This window comes from Pelophylax lessonae (assembly GCF_965119305.1).
Source record: "Pelophylax lessonae genome assembly, chromosome: 5".
Taxonomy (NCBI): Eukaryota; Metazoa; Chordata; class Amphibia; order Anura; family Ranidae; genus Pelophylax; species Pelophylax lessonae.
Genome location: NC_138772.1, coordinates 539,428,731 through 539,453,992, shown reverse-complemented (window position 1 = coordinate 539,453,992; position 25,262 = coordinate 539,428,731). Strand labels below are relative to the sequence as shown.

The window sequence follows — 25,262 nt, the reverse complement described above, 5'->3', positions numbered from 1 at the left end:
CATTATTGCCCACCACTGGTGGGGAAGGAAACACCTTCTCAGGGATTGACTGGGGCCTGATAAATATTCAGCTTATCAGTGGAATCTCCTTATCTCCTTCCCTATTCCCTGGATGTTTCTTGCAGGAGCCGGGGAAAGCAATCAAACTCTCAGCTCAGGAAACCCCCTGAACAGACCAAAACAATTCATTCTGCACTACTCACTACAATGGAATGGAACCAAAAACTAAATTTACCGATCGGCCTAGATAGGAGGGTGGTAGATATATATATTAAAAAAAAAAAAAAATCTCTCTCTCTCTCTATATATATATATATAAAATGTTTAGCTTTAAAAGAGCGAAGATGAAAAGCAACAATGTTAGCCATATTCTGCAAGTAAATACATTTCCAGTAACTAAATAAGGAAATACATAAAGCCATAGCTCCCAACTGTCCCTGATTTCGAACAATGCCCCTCTGTCCCTCTTTCCTCCTCATAATTATTTAAAAATTTTGTAAGTTTGCCCACTTAATAAGAAATGAAGGGTCTATAATTTTTATCATAGTTGTATTTTAAATGATAGACACAATATCAACCAAAAATCCAGAAACCTTCTTCCCTCAGCCAGAACACTGAAAATGGGTCGTTTCCTGCAAGGAGGAATGGCAGAGGATCCCCAAATCCAGGTGTGAAAGACTTGTTGCATCTTTGCCAAAAAGACTCCTGGCTGTATTAGATCAAAAGGGGGCTTCTACTAAATACTGAGCAAAGGGTCTGAATACTTAGGACCATGTGATATTTCAGTTTTTCTTTTTTAATAAATCTGCAACAATGTCAACAATTCTGTGTTTTTCTGTCAGTATGGGGTGCTATGTGTACATTCATGAGGAAGAAGAATGAACTTAAATGATTTTAGCAAATGGCTGCAATATAACAAAGAGTGCAAAATTTAAGGGGGTCTGAATACTTTCCGTACCCACTGTATATATAATATATGGAATAAAAATTCCATAAATATATCCCATAGAATGTAGATGCGATAACTTTTGCGCAAACCAATCAATATACGCCTATTAGGATTTCGTTTTTATTTTTAGAATACATATTGTCCTAAATTGATAAAAAAAAATTGATTTTTTTACATTTTTTATTGATGTGTTTTATAGCAGAAAGTAGAAAATGTTGTTTTTTTTTCTTCAAAATTGTTGCTCTTTTTTTTGTTTATAGCACAAAAAATTAAAACCGTGATCAAATACCACCAAACGAAAGCTGGGGGGAAAAAAAATACCTTTTTTTTTTTTGGATACAAGGTCACACGACCACGCGATTGTCATTTAAAGTAACGCAGTGCCGTATAGAAAAAAAAATGGCCTGGTCATGAAGGGGGGTAAACTTTCCAGAGGTCAAGTGGACATTAAACGATTTAAAAAGTATAAATGGAACATCGGTGACAGCTTGAAAAGCATGTTGGGTCCAGCACTGCCTGCAAGCTTGTTGGCTTCCTGTGAAAACTGACTAATTAAGACAGGCCTGTCTCTCCTAGGAGATCCTTTGAGTTATTCAGCTGTGTGTGTAATCTGATCTCTCTTGGTCTTTTACGGCTGAGTTGTTGTTTGAAGAATGCCCCAACTATCTGCAAGTAGGTAATATGAAAGTTACATATCACATATTCAACAAGTTGAAAATAAATCTAGGAAAAATAGCAGCAATAGAAATGTATTCACGTAATATTAAAGTTCTTGATTAGGAATTCAAACATTCTTTAAAATTAAGAGAAAAAAAAAGATAGAAACTAATAATACAAAATGTACTATTTTCTTCTAATCAAAACAATGTAAATTATTATGTAAATTAAATTATTTTGATTATACTATTATTTTTAAAAAAATTTACCCAGAGTTGAGGTTTAATTAAACATGAGGCCAGGCTATGGGTATTTTTATTTGCATATTATTAACAAAAAGTAAATGAGAGTTACAGTAAAGCTAAAGACTTCACTAATCTATATAGCTGCGGGTACTGTGGAGTAGTTTATCCTCAAAGTTTGGTGATGTCATCCAGGTCCCACTTCCCGCAGCTTAGCTTCACCTGCTCCACCTCCTAATTGTGACTCATCCTGTTTCTCCTTCTCTACAATGAGTCAACAACTCCCCACCCCACAACAGTATTTAAGGAATGTAGTTGCCCCCTCCAAGCAACTCAGCTCACCCCAGTCCTTGGTTCCAGCAAAAAATCTTCAGAAGCCCCCCCCCCCCCCAGCAGTGACCCAGCAGCTCAGCTCATCCTTCTCTTAGTGCTTCTGCTTTGTGGTCACTTTAAAAGACTGGAAGGCTGCCAAGTCACTGTGGGGAGTGGAGAACAGAACATGCTGAGCTGCAGTGCCGGGGCAATATCATCCAAAGACCGGGGCAAACATGCCACACTTATACCCAAGATGTATAAGTACTATGTGTCAGCAAAAATACACCCCCCCCAAAGAAAGTGAGCACTAATCTGCATGCTTACCCCCCCAAGCATAAATTCCCCCTCCTTCCAATACAAATCCGCTCCCCTGCTGGAATCCTCCCTCCCAGTACAAATCGTTATCCTCAAATTCCCCCCATCACAAATGCTCCCTTCCCCCAAAAAACAAAACCACCCCTCCTACCTCTAAAATTTTCCCTCTGAGTACACATCTTCTCCCCCCCAGTCCAATCCCCCCTCCTTGTGCAAATCTTCTCCCCCATCCCTCCTCCCAACACAAACACCCCTAAATCACCTCTCTTAGCACACTTACCCCCCCCCCAAATTTCCCCTCCTAAAACAATACTTACCTCCTGCTGCCCCCAAATTACCCCTTTCAACACAAATCCCCTCCCCCTAATCTCCTTGTGGCACCTCCCCCCACTTCACATTTTTCTCCCTTTTGCCCACCCCTTGTCCCAGCCCTGCTGAGCTACTAAGTGCTGGTAGGGGGGAGCTGAGGTACAATAGGGAACAGGGGTAGCTGAGTTACTGAAAGGAGGATTTAGTTAACTTCACTGGTTCCATTGTGATCTTTGAAGATGGATTGCTCCACAGCACCCTCATTTACAAAGGCCAGTGGGGGGGGGGGCGTGTTTTAAAGCTTATTTATTGCGTGTAATGAATTTGTAAATACTTGACTGTTCATAGCCCGACCAAAGGTTCACTCCACACACCTTCAAGCCTCCACCAGGCATTCATTAGTGAGATCCCCAGATCAGATCCTTAATTGCAAACTGCTTAGTTAGTTACATAGTAGGTAAGGTTGAATAAAGACAATAGTCCATCCAGTTCAACCTGTGTAAGTGTGTGTGTCTATGTCAATAATCATTTCCCATATCCCTGTATGTTGTGTTCTTTAAGATGCACGTCCAAGAGTCTTTTAAAACTATCAATACTTCCTGCTCACACCACTAATTGTGGAAGAGAGTTCCACATCCTTTAGACCAAAGAAGTGTAGCGCTACTTATAAAACTAAATATATAAACAATAAAGCACTGGTTTTTGCACGGGACTCTTTTATATATTTACATATATATTTAATCTCATTATCTTTTTTAGGATTCTTATATACTTTGAAATTTTATTATCACTTCTTAAAGGTTGTAAGAACTCTCTTTCTTCTCAATTGGCACATTTTTTTTTTTTTTATTGTTTATATATATTCATTTATATAAGTGGCGCTACACTTCTTTGGTCTAATGTTTATTGTATGCAGTGGATACATATATAGTGTCAGCAGCCGCTTTTCCACATTTGTATTTATTTAATATCCACGTCCACGATATTCGCACTATTATATATATATATATACACACACACACACATATATATATATATATACACACACACATATATATATATGTGTGTGTATACATAGTGTGAGGGATTACTCATTGGTAGGCGTATGGGTGACCCCTTTGGGGGTGCGTTTTCACAGAGAGATAGCCGAGCAGAGGTTGAAAACAAGACTGATTTATTCATGCAATTTACTTCACACAATTGCAAGCGTCAAAACAGCCAAAATAAAATAAAAGACAAAATAAATCCTTGCCTCTGTGGGCGGCTACCTTCTCACGCTGGAACCTACCTAAGAAGTCTTTCCAACCTACTGTTGGGCCGACACTGCTGATCCTACAGCAGACACTCAAATGTCCATTTGTTTGCTTTTCACACAGCACAAACATTGTCCATTGAACATGTCCCTTTGTTTTCTTTCACACAGCACATGTTCATTTATAACAGGATCCTTTACTCTTCAGATTCTTCACATGGAACACTTTGTCTTCTCACCTTTGAGACGTCTTCACTCGTGGTTACCCTCCTTAGCTTCACATCGCTTTAGGGGGTCTTCTCCCATGCTCACCAGCTTGTCGGGAGGCACACATCCGACTGTCCCCCTCTCCCAGCCCACACGGCGACAGGCGGCAGCAGTCCTTCTCCCATGCCCACACGGCGTCGGGAGGTACACGTATGTCTGTCCTCCTCTCCCAGCCTACACGGCGACAGGAGGCAGCACTCAATAGATTTTCTCTGGACAAATTATAGAGTCCTTGATCTCCTCATTCTGAACAGCTGAATGGTTTTCAACTTCCTGCTGGCTCTCTCTGCAGCCAACACCCTATAGTATCAGTGAACTTTCAAAGCAGGTGGGAATGTGTCTCCTCTCAGTGACTACATTCCCAGATTTTCCTGACTTCCTGTCACATACCCCCCCCCTCTTGTTTCAACCCTAGGGTTGGGACACATATTTCCAGGCACGCATGTGTCAGGCACTGCTGACTCACTGATAAGCCTCCTATTATCCTCAAGCTTCCGGATGAAACTGTTTTGTCATCTTCATTGACAGATTTCTCATAAATGCCACACAGTTTGTCTCTCATCTCATATACACATTCTTCAACTGCATTTTTGGCATCATTTTGCTCCTTCTCGTTTCTGTCATCTTCATTGACAGCTTTCTCATAAATGTCAGACAGCTTGTCCCTCATAACCGTCTGTCCAATCCACCACGGAGGTCCGTGATCCATAGGCAACTCAATTGGGCTAGTCTTAATGTCTTCAACATTCTTAAGACGCCTCTCTCTGCAATCCATAAATGTTTTCCACAAAACTTTGAGAACCTTTGCTTCACTAAGCTTTGTTCCAAGTAGGGACTCTTGACATCCCTCTGTGACTTGAGTTGCCTCTCCATACATCTGTACACAATCATTGACTTTTTGTTGTAAAAGGGAATGATCTTCCTTCTTGAGCTTTGCTTGCTCTAAGATGCTGTGCAGAGGATTTTCCAATTGAGACAACAGGCTGTCACACATTTCTTCAAAGTGACCCCTGTTCCTTTTCCCAGAGATATCAATATCATTCACCAAACATTTCATATTCATAGGCAGATCGGAAGCATTTGCACTCATCAACTTCTTAAACTTTTCGCCCTCCTGAGCGAGTCGCAGTAAAGGCCTACTATTTGATTTGATATTCAGTTTATATTTCTTGCCAAACTCTTCACAGAAGTAGTCAACCAGAACATCATCAACTTTCCTTACACCAACATAGGGGTTAAAGGCAACAACACAGTTGAACCCAGCGATCTGGGTGGTATCCATTATAGACCTCCTCTCTGCATCAGTGAAGAAGCATGGAACTGCAACACATTCTTTTACAGGTTTCTTCAATGCACTTTCTGCTGAACTATTTGACCGCTCAAGGTCACCTAGTTCTTTTTCTCTATCTGAATTCCACATGGAATGCATCTCAAGATCACGATCAAACTTCTGCCACCCGTCTTTCACCAGTTCCATTTTGGAAACACTCCCTGAAAGGCACTTATTCATTTGCTTCACGTTTTCACCAACAGCCTTAGTTTTCCCCACTAGGTTTTCAGCCTGAACTGAGAAATCATCACATTTCTTACTCAGCTCCTTTGTTTGCTGAAGCTCTAATGATACATTTTCCAATGCTTGAAGTTTTTGAAGGAACGGTTTATTCCAAAGGGGTGATTCAAGCCACATGTCATCACATTTCTGAGGCTCACTCAGGACAGACCCCAAAACACTGATCCTTTTAAAAACTGCATCAGGCACACTATCCCCTCTTTGGGACAGATCCTCTGTTGCCTGGAATTCCTCTTCCAGTTCCTGCAACGGAATCTTCATCTCTTCTACTTGCTGTTCTAAGGCTCGCTTAGACTTTTCTAGCTCCTGAACTCTTTTCACAACATCATCCTTGGAGCTGACCAATTCTTCCATTTCTGTACGCAGCTGTTTGTTAACACTTTCTAGTTCAGCCTTACACTCTAGAGCTTCCTCCAAAGAGCGAGCCAAGAACAGGGCTTTGCTCTCGTTATCACGCACCTCCGTTTCTGCACGGGCGCGTTCTTCTGCATATTTTGCAGACACAGTCTTCTCTTCACCAAGCATCTGATCAAACTTCTTTTTCACATCTTCAACACACTGTAATGAACCAACGCTTTCTTCCATGCGTTTTTTCATATCCGCTATCTGAGCTTGCAATGTTGCGACTTGCTCTGATAGGTTTTTCTTTGCTTCCGCCTCCTCTTTTAATTGTTCCAGGAAGCCATTTTTCTCATCTTCCATTTGTTTGAGCTTTGTGCTAAAACTCAGCCTTTGACACCTCTCTTCCTGTAAGAGTTCCTGCGTGTCTTGCAGCTGCGATTCCAAGATAGAAAATTCTTCCGCAATTTCTCTAGATTTGCTGTCTGCTTGAGAAAGCTGATTTGTAACATTGTCCAACTCAACCTGCAGTCGGTTTGCCTTCTCTGACAGCTTAGCACACAATCGGTCACCTTCTGACACCTTGACTTGCGATTCCAGAAGCTGTGCCTCTACTTTTTCCCTCTTATGTTCACAATCTTCTTTTCCCTGCATAAGAGCCTTCACCTCATTGGCTAGCATCTGGGAATAAGAATGTAATTCTGCCACACAGGCTTCTTTCTCCTTTAACTGCTGCTGGACACGTTGGGCTTCCCCTTTCCAACTTTCACAGTCCGCACGCCATTCATTTACCACATTGCTTAAAGTAGTGAGCTCATACACAGTACTCAGTAATTTAGCCTCTCTTTCACTTTTCTCTTTGTCGTTGAGAGACAATGTCGCTTTCAGAGCAACATTCTGTTCCTGCGACTCCTGCAGGTCTATTTTTGTAACTTCCAAACACTGAAGACTTTTTTCCAGCTGATTACGCAACTCCAACATATCAGCCATACTTTGCTTCTGCAAAGTCTGAATTTCACTTTCCTTTTCCATGAGGATGGTATCTTTCTCCATTATAGTCTCTCTGCGTTTTTGCAACTCGACCAAAAGAAGAGCAGTGGATTCTTCCCACTGTAACACATGAGACTTGAGTAGTTCATTCATTTCCTGCAAGTTTCTATGCTCCATTTTAAGCAATTCCAAGGCTTGTTCCTTTTCTTCCATTTTCCGTTGCAAGGCATCCAATTCAGCCCTGCACACATACTCGGTTTCTTCCAAACCGATGGCCTCCATTGGCTGCTGGCGTCTCTGTTTCCAGCCTGCCATGCTCTCTTGGTGAGCCTTTTGCTGAGCTGCAAAGCTCCGCTGAAAATCCGCATTTGCCTGCTGTTGAGCTGCATTTGCTTGCTGTTGAGCTGCATTTGATATAATCAGATGTTTCAACATCTCCTCCATTTTGAGTTTACTTTTCATCTGAGCACACTGCGTCTCCATAGCAGTTTCATCAGTGTTGCTAGGGACAACAACCTTCCTCTTTAGTAGACTCTCTTTAGGCATGGATGGGGCTGGTTCAGATGGCAACATCCCCTCCATCCAAAGAATCCGGTCTCTCATTTCATCTATCTTTGCATTTTTCAGGCGTTTGGACCGCCCCATCTTCAATAACTCCACAAACAAATTTTTCACAGTCCAGCAAACAATTTTCAGACCACTGTCTCTTCAACACATGTAGTTTTTCTCTCTCTTGCAGGATCTCTTTTCCTGCGCACACAGTTTGTGCAGTCACTTGCACCAGACACAACAAAGTTCATCAAAAAATTTTGAGACCGCTGTCTCTTTAAAACACTTTTTTTTTTTTTTCTGTCAGGATCTTCTCTCCTGCACACATAGATTGTGCAATCTCATGCACCAGATAAAGTTCATCAAACATTTGCACTTCCTTGCAGGGATCTCTGCTTATGCCCACTGCATACCTCCACCATATGTGAGGGATTACTCATTGGTAGGCGTATGGGTGACCCCTTTGGGGGTGCGTTTTCACAGAGAGATAGCCGAGCAGAGGTTGAAAACAAGACTGATTTATTCATGCAATTTACTTCACACAATTGCAAGCGTCAAAACAGCCAAAATAAAATAAAAGACAAAATAAATCCTTGCCTCTGTGGGCGGCTACCTTCTCACGCTGGAACCTACCTAAGAAGTCTTTCCAACCTACTGTTGGGCCGACACTGCTGATCCTACAGCAGACACTCAAATGTCCATTTGTTTGCTTTTCACACAGCACAAACATTGTCCATTGAACATGTCCCTTTGTTTTCTTTCACACAGCACATGTTCATTTATAACAGGATCCTTTACTCTTCAGATTCTTCACATGGAACACTTTGTCTTCTCACCTTTGAGACGTCTTCACTCGTGGTTACCCTCCTTAGCTTCACATCGCTGTAGGGGGTCTTCTCCCATGCTCACCAGCTTGTCGGGAGGCACACATCCGACTGTCCCCCTCTCCCAGCCCACACGGCGACAGGCGGCAGCAGTCCTTCTCCCATGCCCACACGGCGTCGGGAGGTACACGTATGTCTGTCCTCCTCTCCCAGCCTACACGGCGACAGGAGGCAGCACTCAATAGATTTTCTCTGGACAAATTATAGAGTCCTTGATCTCCTCATTCTGAACAGCTGAATGGTTTTCAACTTCCTGCTGGCTCTCTCTGCAGCCAACACCCTATAGTATCAGTGAACTTTCAAAGCAGGTGGGAATGTGTCTCCTCTCAGTGACTACATTCCCAGATTTTCCTGACTTCCTGTCACAATAGTATATATATATATATATATATATATATTTGCCTTACATTCACTTCAAATTGCATCCATTAGCACATTTATTTATTGGTCATCCACTTTTTTTTGCGCTTATTTTCCCTTCACATCCTTATCGCCCTGACAGTGAAAAACCCCCTTAGCAGCTTAGGGTTAAATCGCTTGACCTCCAATCTCATTGTGTGGCCCCGTGTCTTCTTACACTCCTTGAGACTGAATAGTTTTTTTTCTATTCTGGGATCCCCATAGGTAATTCCAAAGGTAATTAGAAACAGCTATACCTGGCACTTTGATAAACATCAGCAGACTCAAACAGTGAGGCTGGAAACATCTCAAGCAGGACAAGAACAGGGCTGCTTCAGATCCCAGACTATTTATGGCTCTCCAGCCACCTACTGGGTGCACCTTCACAGGGATTGGCTGGAGCACAATAAATATTCAAGCTGCCCATTTAACGTCCTATGTTCTGGAAGCCTCCAGAATGCAGGGGAATAACAATCACACCTACAGCCTGTGGGATATAGAAAAGCCCAGAGAAATCTATAGCTGCTCCAATGATTAGAAAGGAGCCAAAATAAACTAAATGTACCTATCATCCTAGCAACCTACCTAAGAGGGCGCTAATTCAGGACTGGAGGAGGGAACCCAGGGCCGGCCCTACCATGGATCCCACTGGGTCCATTGGACCCAGGCAGCACTTTGAGAGGGGCAGCAAATTGATGCACAAGATTTTTTTTTTTCCAGCAGTTTTATGTGTCATCAGTTTGAGGCGCATTACGGAAGGTGCTTCCCCATCTCATACTGCTGCCCGTAGTGCAAACTGATGAGTATGAGGAGGCAGAGGGTGTGCGCAATGACGTCAGACATTCAGACAAACTAAATAATACTGGAGTTTGTGGTTTGGAATTGAATATAATGGTATGCCAGGCTTTTTTTTGCAGAAAATAGGTGCAGGAACTCAACCATGACCCCCCCCCCCCCAAAACCCTTCCCGACACATACACCTTCAAAACTGAATCAAATAGTGTGGTCAAATTTCAAATTTCAATAACAGTGGAAGGGTCTTAAAGTGGCATTAATTACCAGGAGTGCATTATGTACAGATTGCAGAGTTTGTTGGGGTTATACACAGAGAGCAGAGTTCAGGGGTGCTCCATGTGCAGAGTTTGGGAGTGCGCTACACACAGAGTGCAGAGTTCAGGGTTGCTCCATGTGCAGAGTTCGGAAGTGCGCTACACGCAGAGTTCAGGGGTGCTCCATGTGCAGAGTTCGGAAGTGCGCTACACACAGAGTGCAGAGTTCAGGGGTGCTCCATGGGCAGTGTTCGGGAGTGTGCTACACACAAAGTGCAGAGTTCAGGGGTGCTCCATGTGCAGAGTTCGGGAGTGCGCTACACACAGAGTGCAGAGTTCAGGGTTGCTCCATGTGCAGAGTTCGGAAGTGCGCTACACGCAGAGTTCAGGGGTGCTCCATGTGCAGAGTTCGGAAGTGCGCTACACACAGAGTGCAGAGTTCAGGGGTGCTCCATGGGCAGTGTTCGGGAGTGTGCTACACACAAAGTGTAGAGTTCAGGGGTGCTCCATGTGCAGAGTTCGGGAGTGCGCTACACACAGAGTGCAGAGTTCAGGGTTGCTCCATGTGCAGAGTTCGGAAGTGCGCTACACGCAGAGTTCAGGGTTGCTCCATGTGCAGAGTTCGGAAGTGCGCTACACACAGAGTGCAGAGTTCAGGGGTGCTCCATGGGCAGTGTTCGGGAGTGTGCTACACACAAAGTGCAGAGTTCAGGGGTGCTCCATGTGCAGAGTTCGGGAGTGCGCTACACACAGAGTGCAGAGTTCAGGGTTGCTCCATGTGCAGAGTTCGGAAGTGCGCTACACGCAGAGTTCAGGGGTGCTCCATGGGCAAAGTTCGGGAGTGCGCTACACACAGAGTGCAGAGTTCAGGGATGCTCCATGTACAGAGTTCAGGAGTGCGCTACACACAGAGTGCAGAGTTCAGGAGTGCTCCATGTGCAGAGTTCAGGAGTGCGCTACACACAGAGTGCAGAGTTCAGCGGTGCTCCATGGGCAGAGTTCGGGAATGCGCTACACACAGAGTGCAGAGTTCAGGGGTGCTCCATGGGCAGAGTTCAGGAGTGTGTTACACAGAGAACAGAGTTCAGGGGTGCGCTACACATAGAGTGCAGAGCTTAGTCTTCTTCCATAGCTGCTTACCTCTGCATCCCTCATCCACATCTCAATTTCACCCCTCTTCTCCTCTAGTACCTCTCTGCACACTGTGGGTGGCTCTGCCTCTCTCTCTTGCAGGGAGATCATCCAGTAGGAGTGTCCACATTCCCACTGCACCCAGGGCACCTGCATCTCCTTTGCCCCCATCCTGCACTCAGTGGGAGCCACTCAGGAGATCAGATCTATGGGAGACAAACTGTCACTTGTAAATACAGAAGCCGGACCCCTATGTTTACAAGTGTTAGTGGTGAGCAGGGAGCAGAGGACCTGAGCCAAAGGTAGCGGTGGAGCTGAGTTCCACCAAGTTCCAGCTGAAAAAAAGCCCTGATGGTATGTCATATAATTGGGCTGTTGCACGTAAATCTGACTTCCTGATAAATGTAATTTTATTTTTAATTATCATGATATAAAATAAAATTTGTGTGGGCCTTTTGGTGGGCGTGGTTTTGTCATTGGGGGAGGGGGGCAGCATTTATCTTTGGATCCAGGCAGCACAATGTCTTGGGGCCGGCCCTGAAGGAACCCCAAAAATGCTTTGGGGGGGGCACAGTCATTTGACACTTCAGGAAATGTTAGATGCTGATGATTCTTTCAGCCAGTAGAGTTTGTGAAGACAGCAGAGGTCGGAGGCACGGCTCAATATTAACCCTTTTTCTTTGCAGGGAGGCATTTAGGTTTTTAAAACCTGACAGTCACTTTAACCACTTCCAGACCGCCCGCCGCAGTTATACTGCGACAGGCAGCCCCTCCTGCGCAAACCGACGTAGGTATACGTTGGTCGTGCGCCTGCAGCTAGGGGGCGAGTGTGCGCCGCTGCCCTCACTCGTCAGCGGGGACTCCGACGCACAGGGCAGGTGGCTCCGATTGCCGCCTAACACCTGCGATCGTTCCCCGCTGAGAGAGAAGGGCGGTCTGCTATTGTAAACACAGCTGACCGTTCTTCTCCCTGGAATGATCACAGAGCGCCTGTGAGCCTTATATGTAGGATCACAGGTCTCTGTGATCATTTCTCAAGCCCCGCCCCCCATACAGTTAGAAACACGCCCCTAGGTACACATTTAGCCCCTTGATCACTTACTGTGTTAACCCCTTCCCTGCCAGTGTAATTATTACAGTAACAGTACATATTTTTAGCACTGATTACTGTAGTAATGTCACTGGTCCCTCCAAAAGTGTCAAAAATGTCAGTCAGGGGTCCGATCTGTTCGCCACAATGTCACAGTCCCGCTAAAAATCGCAGATCGCCGCCATTACTAGTAAAAAAAAAAAAAAACAATAAAAATGACATAAATTTCCTCTAGTTTGTAGACGCGATAACTTTTGCGCAAATCAATCAAAATATGCTTATTACGATTTTTTTTACCAAAAATATGTAGCAAAAGACAAATTGGCCTAAAATGTTAAAAAATTTTGATTTTTAAATTTTTTTTTTGGGAATGTTATATAGCAGAATGTGAAAAATATTGTTATTTTTTCAAAATTGTCGCTCTTTTTTTGTTTATAGCGCAAAAAATTAAAATCGCACAGGTGGTCAAATACCACCAAAAGAAAGCTCTATTTGTGGGAAAAAAAGGACATCAATTTCATTTGGGTACGGTGTCGCATGACCGCGCAATTGTCCGTTAAAGTCATGCAGTGCCAAATTGCAAAATAGGCCCTGGTCTTTGAGCAGCCAAATCCTCCGGGGGCTTAAGTGGTTAAAGTAACGCAGTGCCGAATCGCAAAATATGGCCTGGTCATTAAGGGGTGGCAAATCCTTCCGGTCCAGAATTGGTTAAGAGGGGAAAAATAGGAAAAACTGGATCTGTAAAAAAAAAAAGAAGATCTGTCAGCTGTATAGATGTAATAGATCTCCTTTTTCCACTGGCGGTGAGCTGACTACCAACTGTAGGAAGTTTGGAGTTCAGCAGAGGAACAAAGCAGAGAGCAGCACAGCGCTGAAATCTACAAAGCGCCACTGGATATCACAGCTGAATGCGTCGTACTTCCAGTTAATCCATTCCATCAGGAAGGTGAAACGTCTCAATCACGGCAGCAGACCAGGTGTGCCGGGGTGGTGGAGGCCATGCCACCTGCCTGGAATCATTATGCAGCAATTTTTTATATTTTTGGGATATTCGGAGGCTGTAATTAGCCCAGCTCAGTGATATTGAGGGGGGGGAGTCAGGAAAAAAAAAAGAGCTGTGAGTTGGTCTACGTGACAGGTAAAAATAGAATGATGAATTAGGCAGCGGACGGGGGTACATGTAAAGCGTTCGGCTGTAATAGAGAGATCAAAGAGGAAATAGAAAGAGGGATTAGCCAAAATATATTTCAGGCATTGTAATAGAGTAATAGATGGAAAACTTGGCTCTTAACTGTTTCTGCAAATTTGCTTTTTCATGGCGGCTGTTGCCGTTGGATGGGAACAGGGCCGTTGCAAGGATTTATGGCGCTCTAGGGAAAACAAAAAATGCCGGCCCCCCCATATGCTTTCTGACCCCCAGTGGCAGCCCGTCCATTGGGGGTGCAAGGGCGCCGCCCCCCCCCATCCATGCATCTAGCCCCCTAATCTACATGCAGGGCGCTGGACGCATGGATTCCAATGGGTTTTTTTTTTTAAGTACGTGATTAGAGCCAGAGGCTCTAATTGGCTTCAAAAAAGGGTGGGGTCAGGGCCTGAGCCCACCCAGTTGTGTGACAATAGCGAATGAATATTTGCTATTGTCACAAGGATTCTCCTTCCAGCCAATCAGGAAGCCGGTCTCGAGACTCATTTCCCGATTGGCTGAAAGGAGAAGCAATGCTATTGGCCAAGGAGGAGGGAGGAGACGCAGGAGAAGCCTGACCCATGGAGGAGATTGAGGGGGAAGCCACCGCTTCCTGCCCTTCACATGTCAGTCCAGGGTGAGTGAGCGACGGGGGCGGGGGGGGGTTTGGTGTGCGGGCTGGGGCTGGAGCGGTCCGGGGGGGGATATGGTGTGAGGGCTGGAGTGGTCCGGGGGGGGGGTATGGTGTGCGGGCTGGAGCTGGTGTGGTCCGGGGATGGGGGGGTATGGTGTGCTGGCTGGAGCTGGCATGGTCCGTCCGTCGCACTCCTGTATCCATGAAGCACCAGCCGCCACTGCCCACCCCCCCATTCCCAAGTTGCTGAAGGGGTTAAAACCAGTGGCAGCTGGGGCTCCATCGGTCAGGGAAGGCGGCAGATGGACCTTGCCATGAACCCCCCCCCGTCACTCCAGAGTCCAGTCCACACCATACCCCCCCCCCGGGTTCCAGTTCTCTTACCTTGTTCCTCCAGATGGCGGCAACTTCCCCCTCAGTCTCCTCCATGTCCCCTCTCGACAGCCGTCTCCTCCCTCCTCCTCCGCCAATAGGATGCCTCCTCCTTTGGCCAATTGAGAAACATGTCTCAGGACCCGCATCTTGATTGGCCGGGAGGAGAATAAGTGTGGCAATAGCAAATATTCATTCGCTATTGTCACACAACTGGGTGGCCTCAGGGCGCAGTGCTCTATGCCCCAAGCCCACCCTTTTGTGAAGCCTATTAGAGCCTCTTAATCAAGTGCTTAAAAAAAAAAAACCTTCATTGGAATCTATGCATCCGGCGCCCTGCATGTAGATTAGGGGGCCGGACGCATGGATAGGGGGGGCGGCGCCCCTGCGCCCCTAATGGACTGGCCGGCCGCCACTGGTTAAAACCCCTTCAGTGACTTATGGTAAGTCACTTACCTCAGGTCAGGCTCTGCCGGAGCCCCCTGCTAAGTTGCACCCTAGCAACTTAGCAGGGGGCGCCGGCCCTGGATGGGAGCCAGTATCCATCCATTCCTTCTTTCCTCCATTATTACCCATTTTTTTTAAAGTGGACTTGTCCTTTGACCATGTGCAAGAAAACAGGTTAACTTTAAGGCCTCAGTGAGTGAGTCTTTCAGCATTTTTTAGCTTTTTTGCATTGGTGTTTTTTCAGCGTTTTTTAGCGTTTATTGTCGTTAGCATTTTTTGCTGTTTTTTAGCTAAAAATCACCTCTCTCCTATTTTAGTAACTCCCACTTTCCCACAATGCAATGCTTGCCAGACAATGCTTGCCAGAATTGCATGGCATGGGTGTTCACACCCAATGCGATAAGATTTAGGTGCGGGGAAAAAAAGGGTCCTACAACATTTTGGTGCAAATGTGGGCCCTTTTTTCCCCGCATCAAAATCGCATCGCATGGATGTGAACACCCATGCGATGCGGTTCTGTCACAAGCTTGCAATCTGTTTCGGGGGTGTCCTTCATGGAACATTAAGCCCCCGTTCACATAGGACACATAGAACATCCCGGGCAGACATAGGAGAACATGCTGGGGAGACATAGGAGAACATGCCGGGGAGACATAGGAGAACATGGCTGGGGAGACATAGGAGAACATGCTGGGGATACATAGCAGAACATGCTGGGGAGACATAAGAGAAAATGCCGGGGAGACATAGGAGAACATGCCAGGGAGACATAGGAGAACATGCCAGGGAGACATAGGAGAACATGCTGGGGAGACATAGGATAACATGCCAGGGGGACATAGGAGAACATGCTGGGGAGACATAGGAGAACATGCTGGGGTGACATAGGAGAACATGCTGGGGATACATAGGAGAACATGCTGGGGAGACATAAGAGAACATGCCGGGGAGACATAGGAGAACATACTGGGGAGACATAGGAGAACATGTTGGGGAGACATAGGATAACATGCCGGGGAGACATAGGAGAACATGCCGGGGAGACATATGAGAATATGGTGGGGAGACTTAGGAGAACATGCCGGGCAGACATAGGAGAACATGCTGGGGAGACATAGGATAACATGCCGGGGAGACATAGGAGAACATGGCGGGGAGACATAGGAGAACATGCTGGGGAGACATAGCAGAACATGCTGGGGAGACATAAGAGAAAATGCCGGGGAAACATAGGAGAACATGCCAGGGAGACATAGGAGAACATGCCGGGGAGACATAGGAGAACATGGCGGGGAGACATATGAGAATATGCTGGGGAGATTTAGGAGAACATGCCGGGCAGACATAGGAGAACATGCTGGGGAGACATAGGATAACATGCCGGGGAGACATAGGAGAACATGGCGGGGAGACATAGGAGAACATGCTGGGGAGACAAGGCAGAATATGCTGGGGAGACATAAGAGAAAATGCCGGGGAGACATAGGAGAACATGCCAGGGAGACATAGGAGAACATGCCAGGGAGACATAGGAGAACATGCTGGGGAGACATAGGATAACATGCCAGGGGGACATCATAGGAGAACATGCTGGGGTGACATAGGAGAACATGCCGGGGATACATAGGAGAACATGCTGGGGAGAAATAGGAGAACATGCTGGGGAGATATAGGAGAACATGCTGGGGAGAAATAGGAGAACATGCTGGGGAGATATAGGAGAACATGCTGGGGGGAGATATAGGAGAACATGCTGGGGAGACATAGGATAACATGCTGGGGAGAAATAGGAGAACATGCTGGGGGGAGATATAGGAGAACATGCTGGGGAGACATAGGATAACATACTGGGGAGAAATAGGAGAACATGCTGGGGGGAGATATAGGAGAACATGCTGGGGAGACATAGGATAACATGCTGGGGGGAGATATACGAGAACATGCTAGGGAGAAATAGGAGAACATGCTGGGGGGAGATATAGGAGAACATGCTGGGGAGACATAGGATAACATGCTGGGGAGAAATAGGAGAACATGCTGGGGAGACATAGGATAACATACTGGGGGGAGATATAGGAGAACATACTGGGGAGAAATAGGAGAACATGCTGGGGGGAGACATAGGAGAACATGCTGGGGAGAAATAGGAGAACATGCTGGGGAGACATAGGATAACATACTGGGGAGAAATAGGAGAACATGCTGGGGGGAGACATAGGAGAACATGCTGGGGAGAAATAGGAGAACATGCTGGGGGAGATATAGGAGAACATGCTGGGGAGACATAGGAGAACATACTGGGGAGTTTACTGGCTGCAGAAAAAAATGTCTGACGCCAAAAACAACCGCTGTAAAAACATCCCATGTGCATGAGGCCTAAAGCCCAACTACAAGTTCCAGCCCCTCGTTCGCTTCCCACCTTCTGTAGAGTATAAGCCAACTTTTTCAACACTTTTTTTATGCTGAAAAAGCCCCCCTCGGCATATACTCAAGTGAGGGTCCGCTTATCTCTTCTCTGGTGCAGTGCGCATGTGCCACTGCTGCTCTGGAAAGCCAGTACCCTTTCGGCTATTCCTGGGCAGACGGCACATGCACAGTGACGAGTTGGCGCCGGCGGCGCCATTTTTAAATGTAAGGGAAGTGAGACTCTTCCTGGGGAGATGCAGTGCTGCGGGCATGTTACAGGAGATTCTCCTGTCTCCTGTATTATGCCAGCATCTCTTTTCTGTACCATGCCTTTACCATCTCCTGTACCATGCCTGTACCATCTTCTGTACCATGCCTGTACCATCTCCTTTACCATCTCCTGTACCATGCCTGTACCATCTCCTGTACCATGCCTGTACCATCTCCTGTACCATGCCTGTACCATCTCCTGTACCATGCCTGTACTATCTCCTGTACCATCCCCTGTACCATCTCCTGTACCATGCCTGTACCATCTCCTGTACCATGCCTGTACCATCTCCTGTACCATGCCTGTACCATCTCCTGTACCATCTCCTGTACCATGCCTGTACCATCTCCTGTACCATCTCCTGTACCATGCCTGTACCATCTCCTGTACCATCTCCTGTACCATGCCTGTACCATGTCCGCAGCCCCTGCACCATGCCCGCAGCCCCTGTTTTTGGTCTCGTGGTGGTCCAGTTGGGTCCAGTAGCTGCTGCATTTCCCACCCTAGGCTTATACACGAGTCAATAAGTTTTCTGTTTTTTGTGGTATAATTAGGTGCCTCGGCTTATATTCGGGTCGGCGTATACTTGAGTATATACGGTATTTTCAATCCAGCGACGTCACATGTTTTCTTCACCTTCTTCCTTTTCTTGTGGTGTAATGATTTGGGGCTGCTCTTTGCAGCTTTCTCCTGTGAGTCTATGATATTAAGGGAAGCAGTCTAATAACAATGGGAGCCATTCATTTCAGAAAAGGAGTGGTGCAACTTTGTTGGATCATTGAGTCTACAGGGGACATCCACAGATATTGTCTATGTATTGCAGTTGGAGATGAATTTTTTCATCTGCCGGGGACTGAATATTTGGGTTCTTTGCCCAAAACCGGAGCTAGACATTAAGTATATATTTGCTCCGTGTCGTAATTTCTTCTGCTGGCTATTGTCATCAAAATGAATGTATTGGTTGGTGCCTTGTAAATGGTAAATAATATCCAAGTGCTAGCATAATATGCAATCACTAAATGTTTATTTCAGTCTGCTTTAACCACTTCTGAACCGGAAAGGATTTTCCCCCCTTAATGACCAGGCCATTTTTTGCGATTCAGCACTACGTTAATTTAATGGACAATTGTGCGATTGTGCGACACCATACCCAAATAAAATTGATGACTTTTTTTCCCCCACAAATAGAGCTTTCTTTTGGTGGTATTTGATCACCTCTGCGGTTTTTATTTTTTGCGCTATAAACAAAAAAAGAGCAACAATTCTGAAAAAAAAAAACAAACAAACAATATTTTTCATTTTTTGCTATATAACATTCCCAATAAAAAATGTAAAAATCTAAGGTTTTCATCCTTTTAGGCCAATTCGTATTCTGCTACATATTTTTGGCAAAAAAAAAACCCCATTAAATGTATTTTGATTGGTTTGCGCAAAAGTTATCGTGTCTACAAACTAGGGGAAAGATTTATGTCATTTTTATTTATTTTTTACTAGTAATGGCGGTGATCTGAGATTTCTAGCAGGACTGCGGCATTCAGGCGGACAGATCGGACCCCCAACTGACATTTTTGACACTTTTTGGGGGACCAGTGACATTACTACATACTTATCTTTTGTGCATTAACCACTTTACCACCGGAGGATTTTGCTGTCTTCCGTCCAGGCCACTTTTTGCGATTTGGCGCTGTGCGACTTTAACTGACAATTGCGCGGTCGTGCGACGCCGTACCCAAACGAAATTTACGTCCTTTTTTTCCCACAAACAGAGCTTTCTTTTGGTGGTATTTGATCACCTGTGCGATTTTTACTTTTTGCGCTATAAACAAAAAAAGAGCGTTTATTTTGAAAAAATAACAATATTTTTAACATTTTTTTATATGAAATTCCCCCCCAAAAAAATGTAAAAACCAATTTTTTTAAAAATTTTTGGCCAATTTGTTTTCTGCTACCTATGTTTGGTAAAAAAAATCACAATAAGCGTATTTTGATTGGTTTGTGCAAAAGTTATTGCGTTTACTAACAAAGGGAAAGATTTCTGTCATTTTTGGTGTTTTTTTTTTTAACGCGTAATGGCGGCGATCTGCGATTTTTTTTTGCGGGACTGCGACATTGCGGCGGACAGATCGGACCCTTGACTGACATTTTTGACACTTTTGGGGGTACCAGTGACATTACTGCAGTAATCAGTGCTATATATATGCACTGTTACTGTAAAAATGACACTGGCAGGGAAGGAGTTAATTTTATTGGAGAGGGAGGGGATAATGTATGCCTGGTGCTTACTGACGTGTGGGGGGGGAGGGGACTGAGTGAGTCATGGACAGATCGGATGTCCAGCTATGCTGAACACTCCGATCTGTCACTCCCTGTCACTATGGAGATCCGCCCGCTTGTGTTTACACAGGCGGGCGGATCTCCACACTAGATCCCCGACGATCGGGGGAAGAGCGGCGGCGATCGCCGCTGCTCCTCCCCTGGCCCGACTCCCGCTGTGACTGAAAACAGCGGGAGCGAGCCTCCGGCGCCGCCCAGAAGGGGGAGTGTCTGACGACGTAGTACTACGTCGTCAGACGATAACGAGCCACTCTGCCGCAGTAATATTACTGTGGGCGGTGGTAAAGTGGTTAAAGTGTTGTCTGCTACACTCAGAGGCGCCTTTCTTTCTTTCTTCTTTACTACAGTAATCAGTGCTAAAAATAGGCATTGTTACTGTAATAATGGCAGGGAAGGGGTTAACCCAGGGGTGATCAAGGGGTTAAATGTGAGCCTAGGGAGTGTTTACTAACTGTGGTGGGAGGGACTTGTGAAATGATCATAGAGACCTGTGATCCTATATAGGAGGATCACAGGCACTCTGATCATTTCAGAGAGAATAATGGTCTGCTGTGTTTACACCAGCTGACCGGTGTTCTCTTTCAGCAGGGAGCAATCGCGGGTGCCCAGCTGCAATTCCAGCCACGGTCCCCATGGATATGCGTCCCTGCTTGCCCCCAGGAGCGCTCCCACAGATCGCCGTACGAGTTACGGCATTCCGCGCAGCCCAGCCAGCCTGCTTCAGTATATATGCCGTCATTTGCGGCATTTAGAGGCACCTTGAAGGTAGACCAGCCTCTGATACTGTTTTTACACATGGTCTCATTACATTAAAAATTCACTTCCAATGGCCAGTCACAAGCTAGAAAACAAGAATTTGAATGTAGATTTGGAGTGAAGACATAATTCATGAGCTAGAACAGGGGTCTCCAAACTTTCCTAACAAAGGGCCAGTTTACTGTCCTTCAGAATTTACAAGGGTTGTACTGTGGCCATCAGGAGTAGAAAATGTCCTAGCGTCAGTTGAAGTAAACACTGGCCCATCTTTGGTGTCAGTGAGAGAAATTGTGCCCCATCGTTGGTGTCTTTGATAGGAATTGTGCCCTATCATTGGTGTCATTGGGCCCCATTGTTGGTGTCATTGGCTGGAACTGTGCCCCATCGTTGATGTCAATGGTTAGAATTGTGCCCCATCGTTTGTGTCATTGGGAGGAATTGTGCCCTATCGTTGGTGTCTTTGGGCCTCATTGTTGGTATCATTGGGAGGAACTGTGCCCCATCGTTGGTTTCAATTATTAGAATTGTGCCCTATCATTGGTGTCATTGGGAGGAATTGTGACCTATCGTTGGTGTCTTTGGTAGGAATTGTGCCATATCATTGGTTTCTTTGGTAGGAATTGTGCCATATCATTGGTGTCATTGGGCCCCATCGTTTATGTCAATGGTTAGAATTGTGCCCCATTGTTTGTGTCATTGGGAGGAATTGTGCCCTATCGTTGGTGTCTTTGGGCCTCATTGTTGGTATCATTGGGAGGAACTGAGCCCCATCGTTGGTGTCAATGATTAGAATTGTGCCCTATCATTGGTGTCTTTGGTAGGAATTGTGCCATATCATTGGTGTCTTTGGTAGGAATTGTGCCATATCATTGGAGTCATTGGGCCCCATCATTTATGTCAATGGTTAGAATTGTGCCCTATCATTGGTGTCATTGGGAGGAATTGTGCCCTATTGTTGGTTTCTTTGGTAGAAATTGTACCATATCATTGGTGTCATTGGGCCCCATCCTTTGTGTCAATGGTTAGAATTGTGCCCCATCCTATGTGTCATTAGGAGGAATTGTGCTCCATCATTGGTGTTATTGGGAGAAATGGTCCTACATCATTGATGTCGCTGGGCCCCATTGTTGATGTAATTGGGAGAAACTGTACCCCATCATTGGTGTCATTGGTAGGAATTGTGCCCCTTCGTTGGTATCAGCGAATTAAATAGTCACCCAAGGGCTGGATAAAAGCAAGCAAAGGGCTGCATGTAGTTTTGAGACCACTGTACTAGAAGAGCAACAAAAAACTTCCTTGGTAAACTTCTTCCCTCATGTCTGTGGGTACTTACCATTTGTAAAAAAAAAAAAAAGCTATGATGTGTTGCTATATTGTATTATAATTTTGGGTTCTTGTGATGCTTTTTTTTCCTACTCTTCAATTATGTAATGCACTTGCTTTTCTCTTCTCCTAGGTTATGGGCATGCTGCACCTGGCACCGATGCAGGAAAAGCCTTTTGCATGTTCTACGCCGTGCTGGGAATCCCCCTCACCCTGGTGATGTTTCAAAGTCTCGGTGAGCGAATGAACACCTTCGTAAAGTACCTCCTAAAGCGGATCAAGAAGTGCTGCGGGATGCGGAGCACGGACGTGTCCATGGAGAACATGGTGACCGTTGGCTTCTTCTCATGCATGGGTACCCTATGTATTGGAGCTGCTGCCTTCTCCCATTATGAAGAATGGAGCTTCTTCCAGGCCTACTATTACTGCTTCATAACTTTAACGACAATAGGCTTTGGGGACTATGTGGCCCTGCAGAAGAACAGGGCCCTCCAAAAGAAGCCGCTCTATGTGGCTTTTAGCTTTATGTACATTTTGGTGGGGTTGACGGTCATTGGGGCATTTCTAAACTTGGTTGTTCTCAGGTTTTTAACCATGAACAGTGAAGACGAGAGGAGGGATGCTGAGGAACGGGCTTCTTTAGCCGGAAATCGCAACAGCATGATTATTCACATCCAAGAAGACTCACAACACGGCCGGCCGCGATATAAGGCTGAAGTAACAGACCTTCAGTCAGTTTGCTCTTGCATGTGCTACAGATCTCACGAGTACACCAGTCGGGTGGTATCTCACCAAAACTCTTTCAGCTCCAAGCTGAATCCTCAGTACTTTCATTCAATATCGTATAAAATTGAAGAAATCTCACCAAGCACATTAAAAAACAGTCTCTTTCCATCTCCCGTTAGTTCTATTTCTCCCGGTTTGCACAGCTTTACAGAAAGCCACAGGCTAATGAAAAGGCGAAAGTCAATTTGAGGTCACCTCCGTTCTTTTGCCACTGATCACCGTCCTCTTTCTCTCTCTCTCTGCTGTTTAGTTTTTGCTTTTTTTGCAATGGCCGCAGAGACGGGCAACAGAAAGCAAAGGGAAAACAAAAAAAACAACTAGTCTGCCTTTTCTGAGACTCAAATTGAGCATGAAGCATGGGAAACGTCTACTCCAGCAAATTATGCCTTACGCTAACCCCCTGAGTGGATTTCAGAAGTTTTCATAATAAATAGAAGTTACAATTCCAAAGTTGCACACGAACAGGGGGGGCATTTGTGTGCCACTCATATTTCTGACTTTACAAACTTTTTGTTTTACAAAATATTAAAATTAAAAAAAAAAAAAAAAAGCAGGTGACGGGTATACACTTATATGTCTGTGCAATCCCAGAAATAATGCATTCTAAAGAAAAAAAAAAAATTAAATATCAGGTATTATCTACTTGAAGGAAAAATTATTGCTTAATCTAGAGGTTAATCCTAGAAGAGAATATTCTAAAAAAAAAAAATATTTTTTGTTATACTTATTTTTTAATGCCAGACTTAAGCATGTGCTTTAGACAACTCTGTATGCCGGGGTATCGCCTGATGAATTTTTAAATGCTAGATAGATTGTTTAAGAAAAATATAGTTTAAAATAAAATGGAGGCAATGGATACTTCTTGCTTGCCAGTTCAAAATAATAAAAAAAAAAGCATGCACTTTGTGAAACTGGTATGCATTATAAAAGACAAAAAATGCATATAATGAAATAAAAGAAAACTTTTTTTTTTTATTATTCATCAGAATGATTAATTTCTGTTTGCCTTTCAGTTCCAAATAATTATGTTTTGCTTGGACATTTATTGGTGGGACTGAGGCACTTGCTTTTAAGTTAAATTGATTTTTTTTATTTTTTTTTCATAATTTTATTTAAAAAAAAATATATATATAAACAATAATAATATTTTTTTGGTGCAGCAAGTACCTGCATGAATAGAATTATATTTTTAGGGGAATGCTTGATTAAAGGTGGGTATATTTGGGTGGATGTACTTTTTTTTTTTTTTAATTCAATAAATAAAAAAAAAAACAGGGCATTCCTTGTTGTATGTATATATAAAAAAATATATAAGATTGTCTCCTTATGATTTTGATTTGTAAATATCGATAATAAACCTTTGTTGGTGCGAGGAAGAGGTTAAAGGACAGTATCCTCTAGTTTGACCTTCTCAAATACTGGCAAAGGTTGAATTTCCTTTAGATGCCACATTGGCAAAGTAGGTGCAGGGTTCTCTACTATTATAAGCCACATTTGCTGGATTTAAAGGGACATGGAACTGCAGCGCTAAACCGGGGCTTGCACAAAAAGCAGATTCTGCTGGGGATGAGCCGTGTGTGTCTATAATAGATGCAGTCAGTTTGCTTTTGAAAAGCTGGATCTAAAAGTCTTTATTGCAGACATGTCAGCTGCCTGTATGTAATGTCCGCACAACCCAATAGGAATTCATGCACTCAGGTGCAGAGCTTTGTACCTCATAAGAATACTATGGATGGGTTGCAATAAACAGTTCATGTCTCTATCTTTTCAGAATTGTCTGCTTTTAATTTGAACAGTGGTATGGTTGTCCATTATATTTGGAATAGTTAGGGCTTGTATACATGAGCATTTTTAAGCCTGCGTTTGACGTGCTGGTGAAATGCACAATAAATGAGCAGATTCCCATTTACCTCAATGGCACAGTGTGGATGAAATCAGGTAAAGTGCCAATGCGCTACCAGTGAAGTAAATGAAAGTAATCCAAAAATATGTATGTAAACCACAATGGTAATAGTATTAATAAAGAATAAAGCTGCCAATTTTGTAGTGTCACCACATACCATACATAAGCAGATAAATAAATAAATTGGCGCTAAAATTCAAAGTGAATAAATATCTCAAATAAAATTCAAATGAATAAACGAAAAAATCAATAGACTGTGCAAAAATCAAAAATGAAATAATCAAAGTGCATAAAAAAATCGGAATAAAGTACAAATGTAAACCGATGACTCGAAGATAAAATTTAAAGAAATCCAATAAATAATCATGAATATTCATACAATCACAGTTCTGAATAATCAAAAAAAAATGCATAATAGTCCATATAAAGTGCAGGTGCAGAACAAATCTGATGATGTGAATAAATAAATAAATATATAAGTTCATATGAAGAATATGCACTTTGCACATGGACACCTTCTAAGACTCCCCAATAATGCAT

General features: G+C 44.3%; 1 protein-coding gene across 1 annotated transcript in view; it reads left to right on the top strand.

Moving 5' to 3' along the window:
* Nucleotides 1–24,114, top strand: part of KCNK9 (potassium two pore domain channel subfamily K member 9) — a 235,215-nt gene extending 211,101 nt beyond the window's left edge. Inside the window, exon 2 of the mRNA XM_082257410.1 lies at nt 22,167–24,114. Coding sequence (XP_082113536.1) covers nt 22,167–23,008 — 842 coding nt within the window. The 3' untranslated portion in view covers nt 23,009–24,114. The remainder of the gene's footprint in view (nt 1–22,166) is intronic.
* The last annotated feature ends 1,148 nt before the right edge of the window (nt 24,115–25,262 follow it).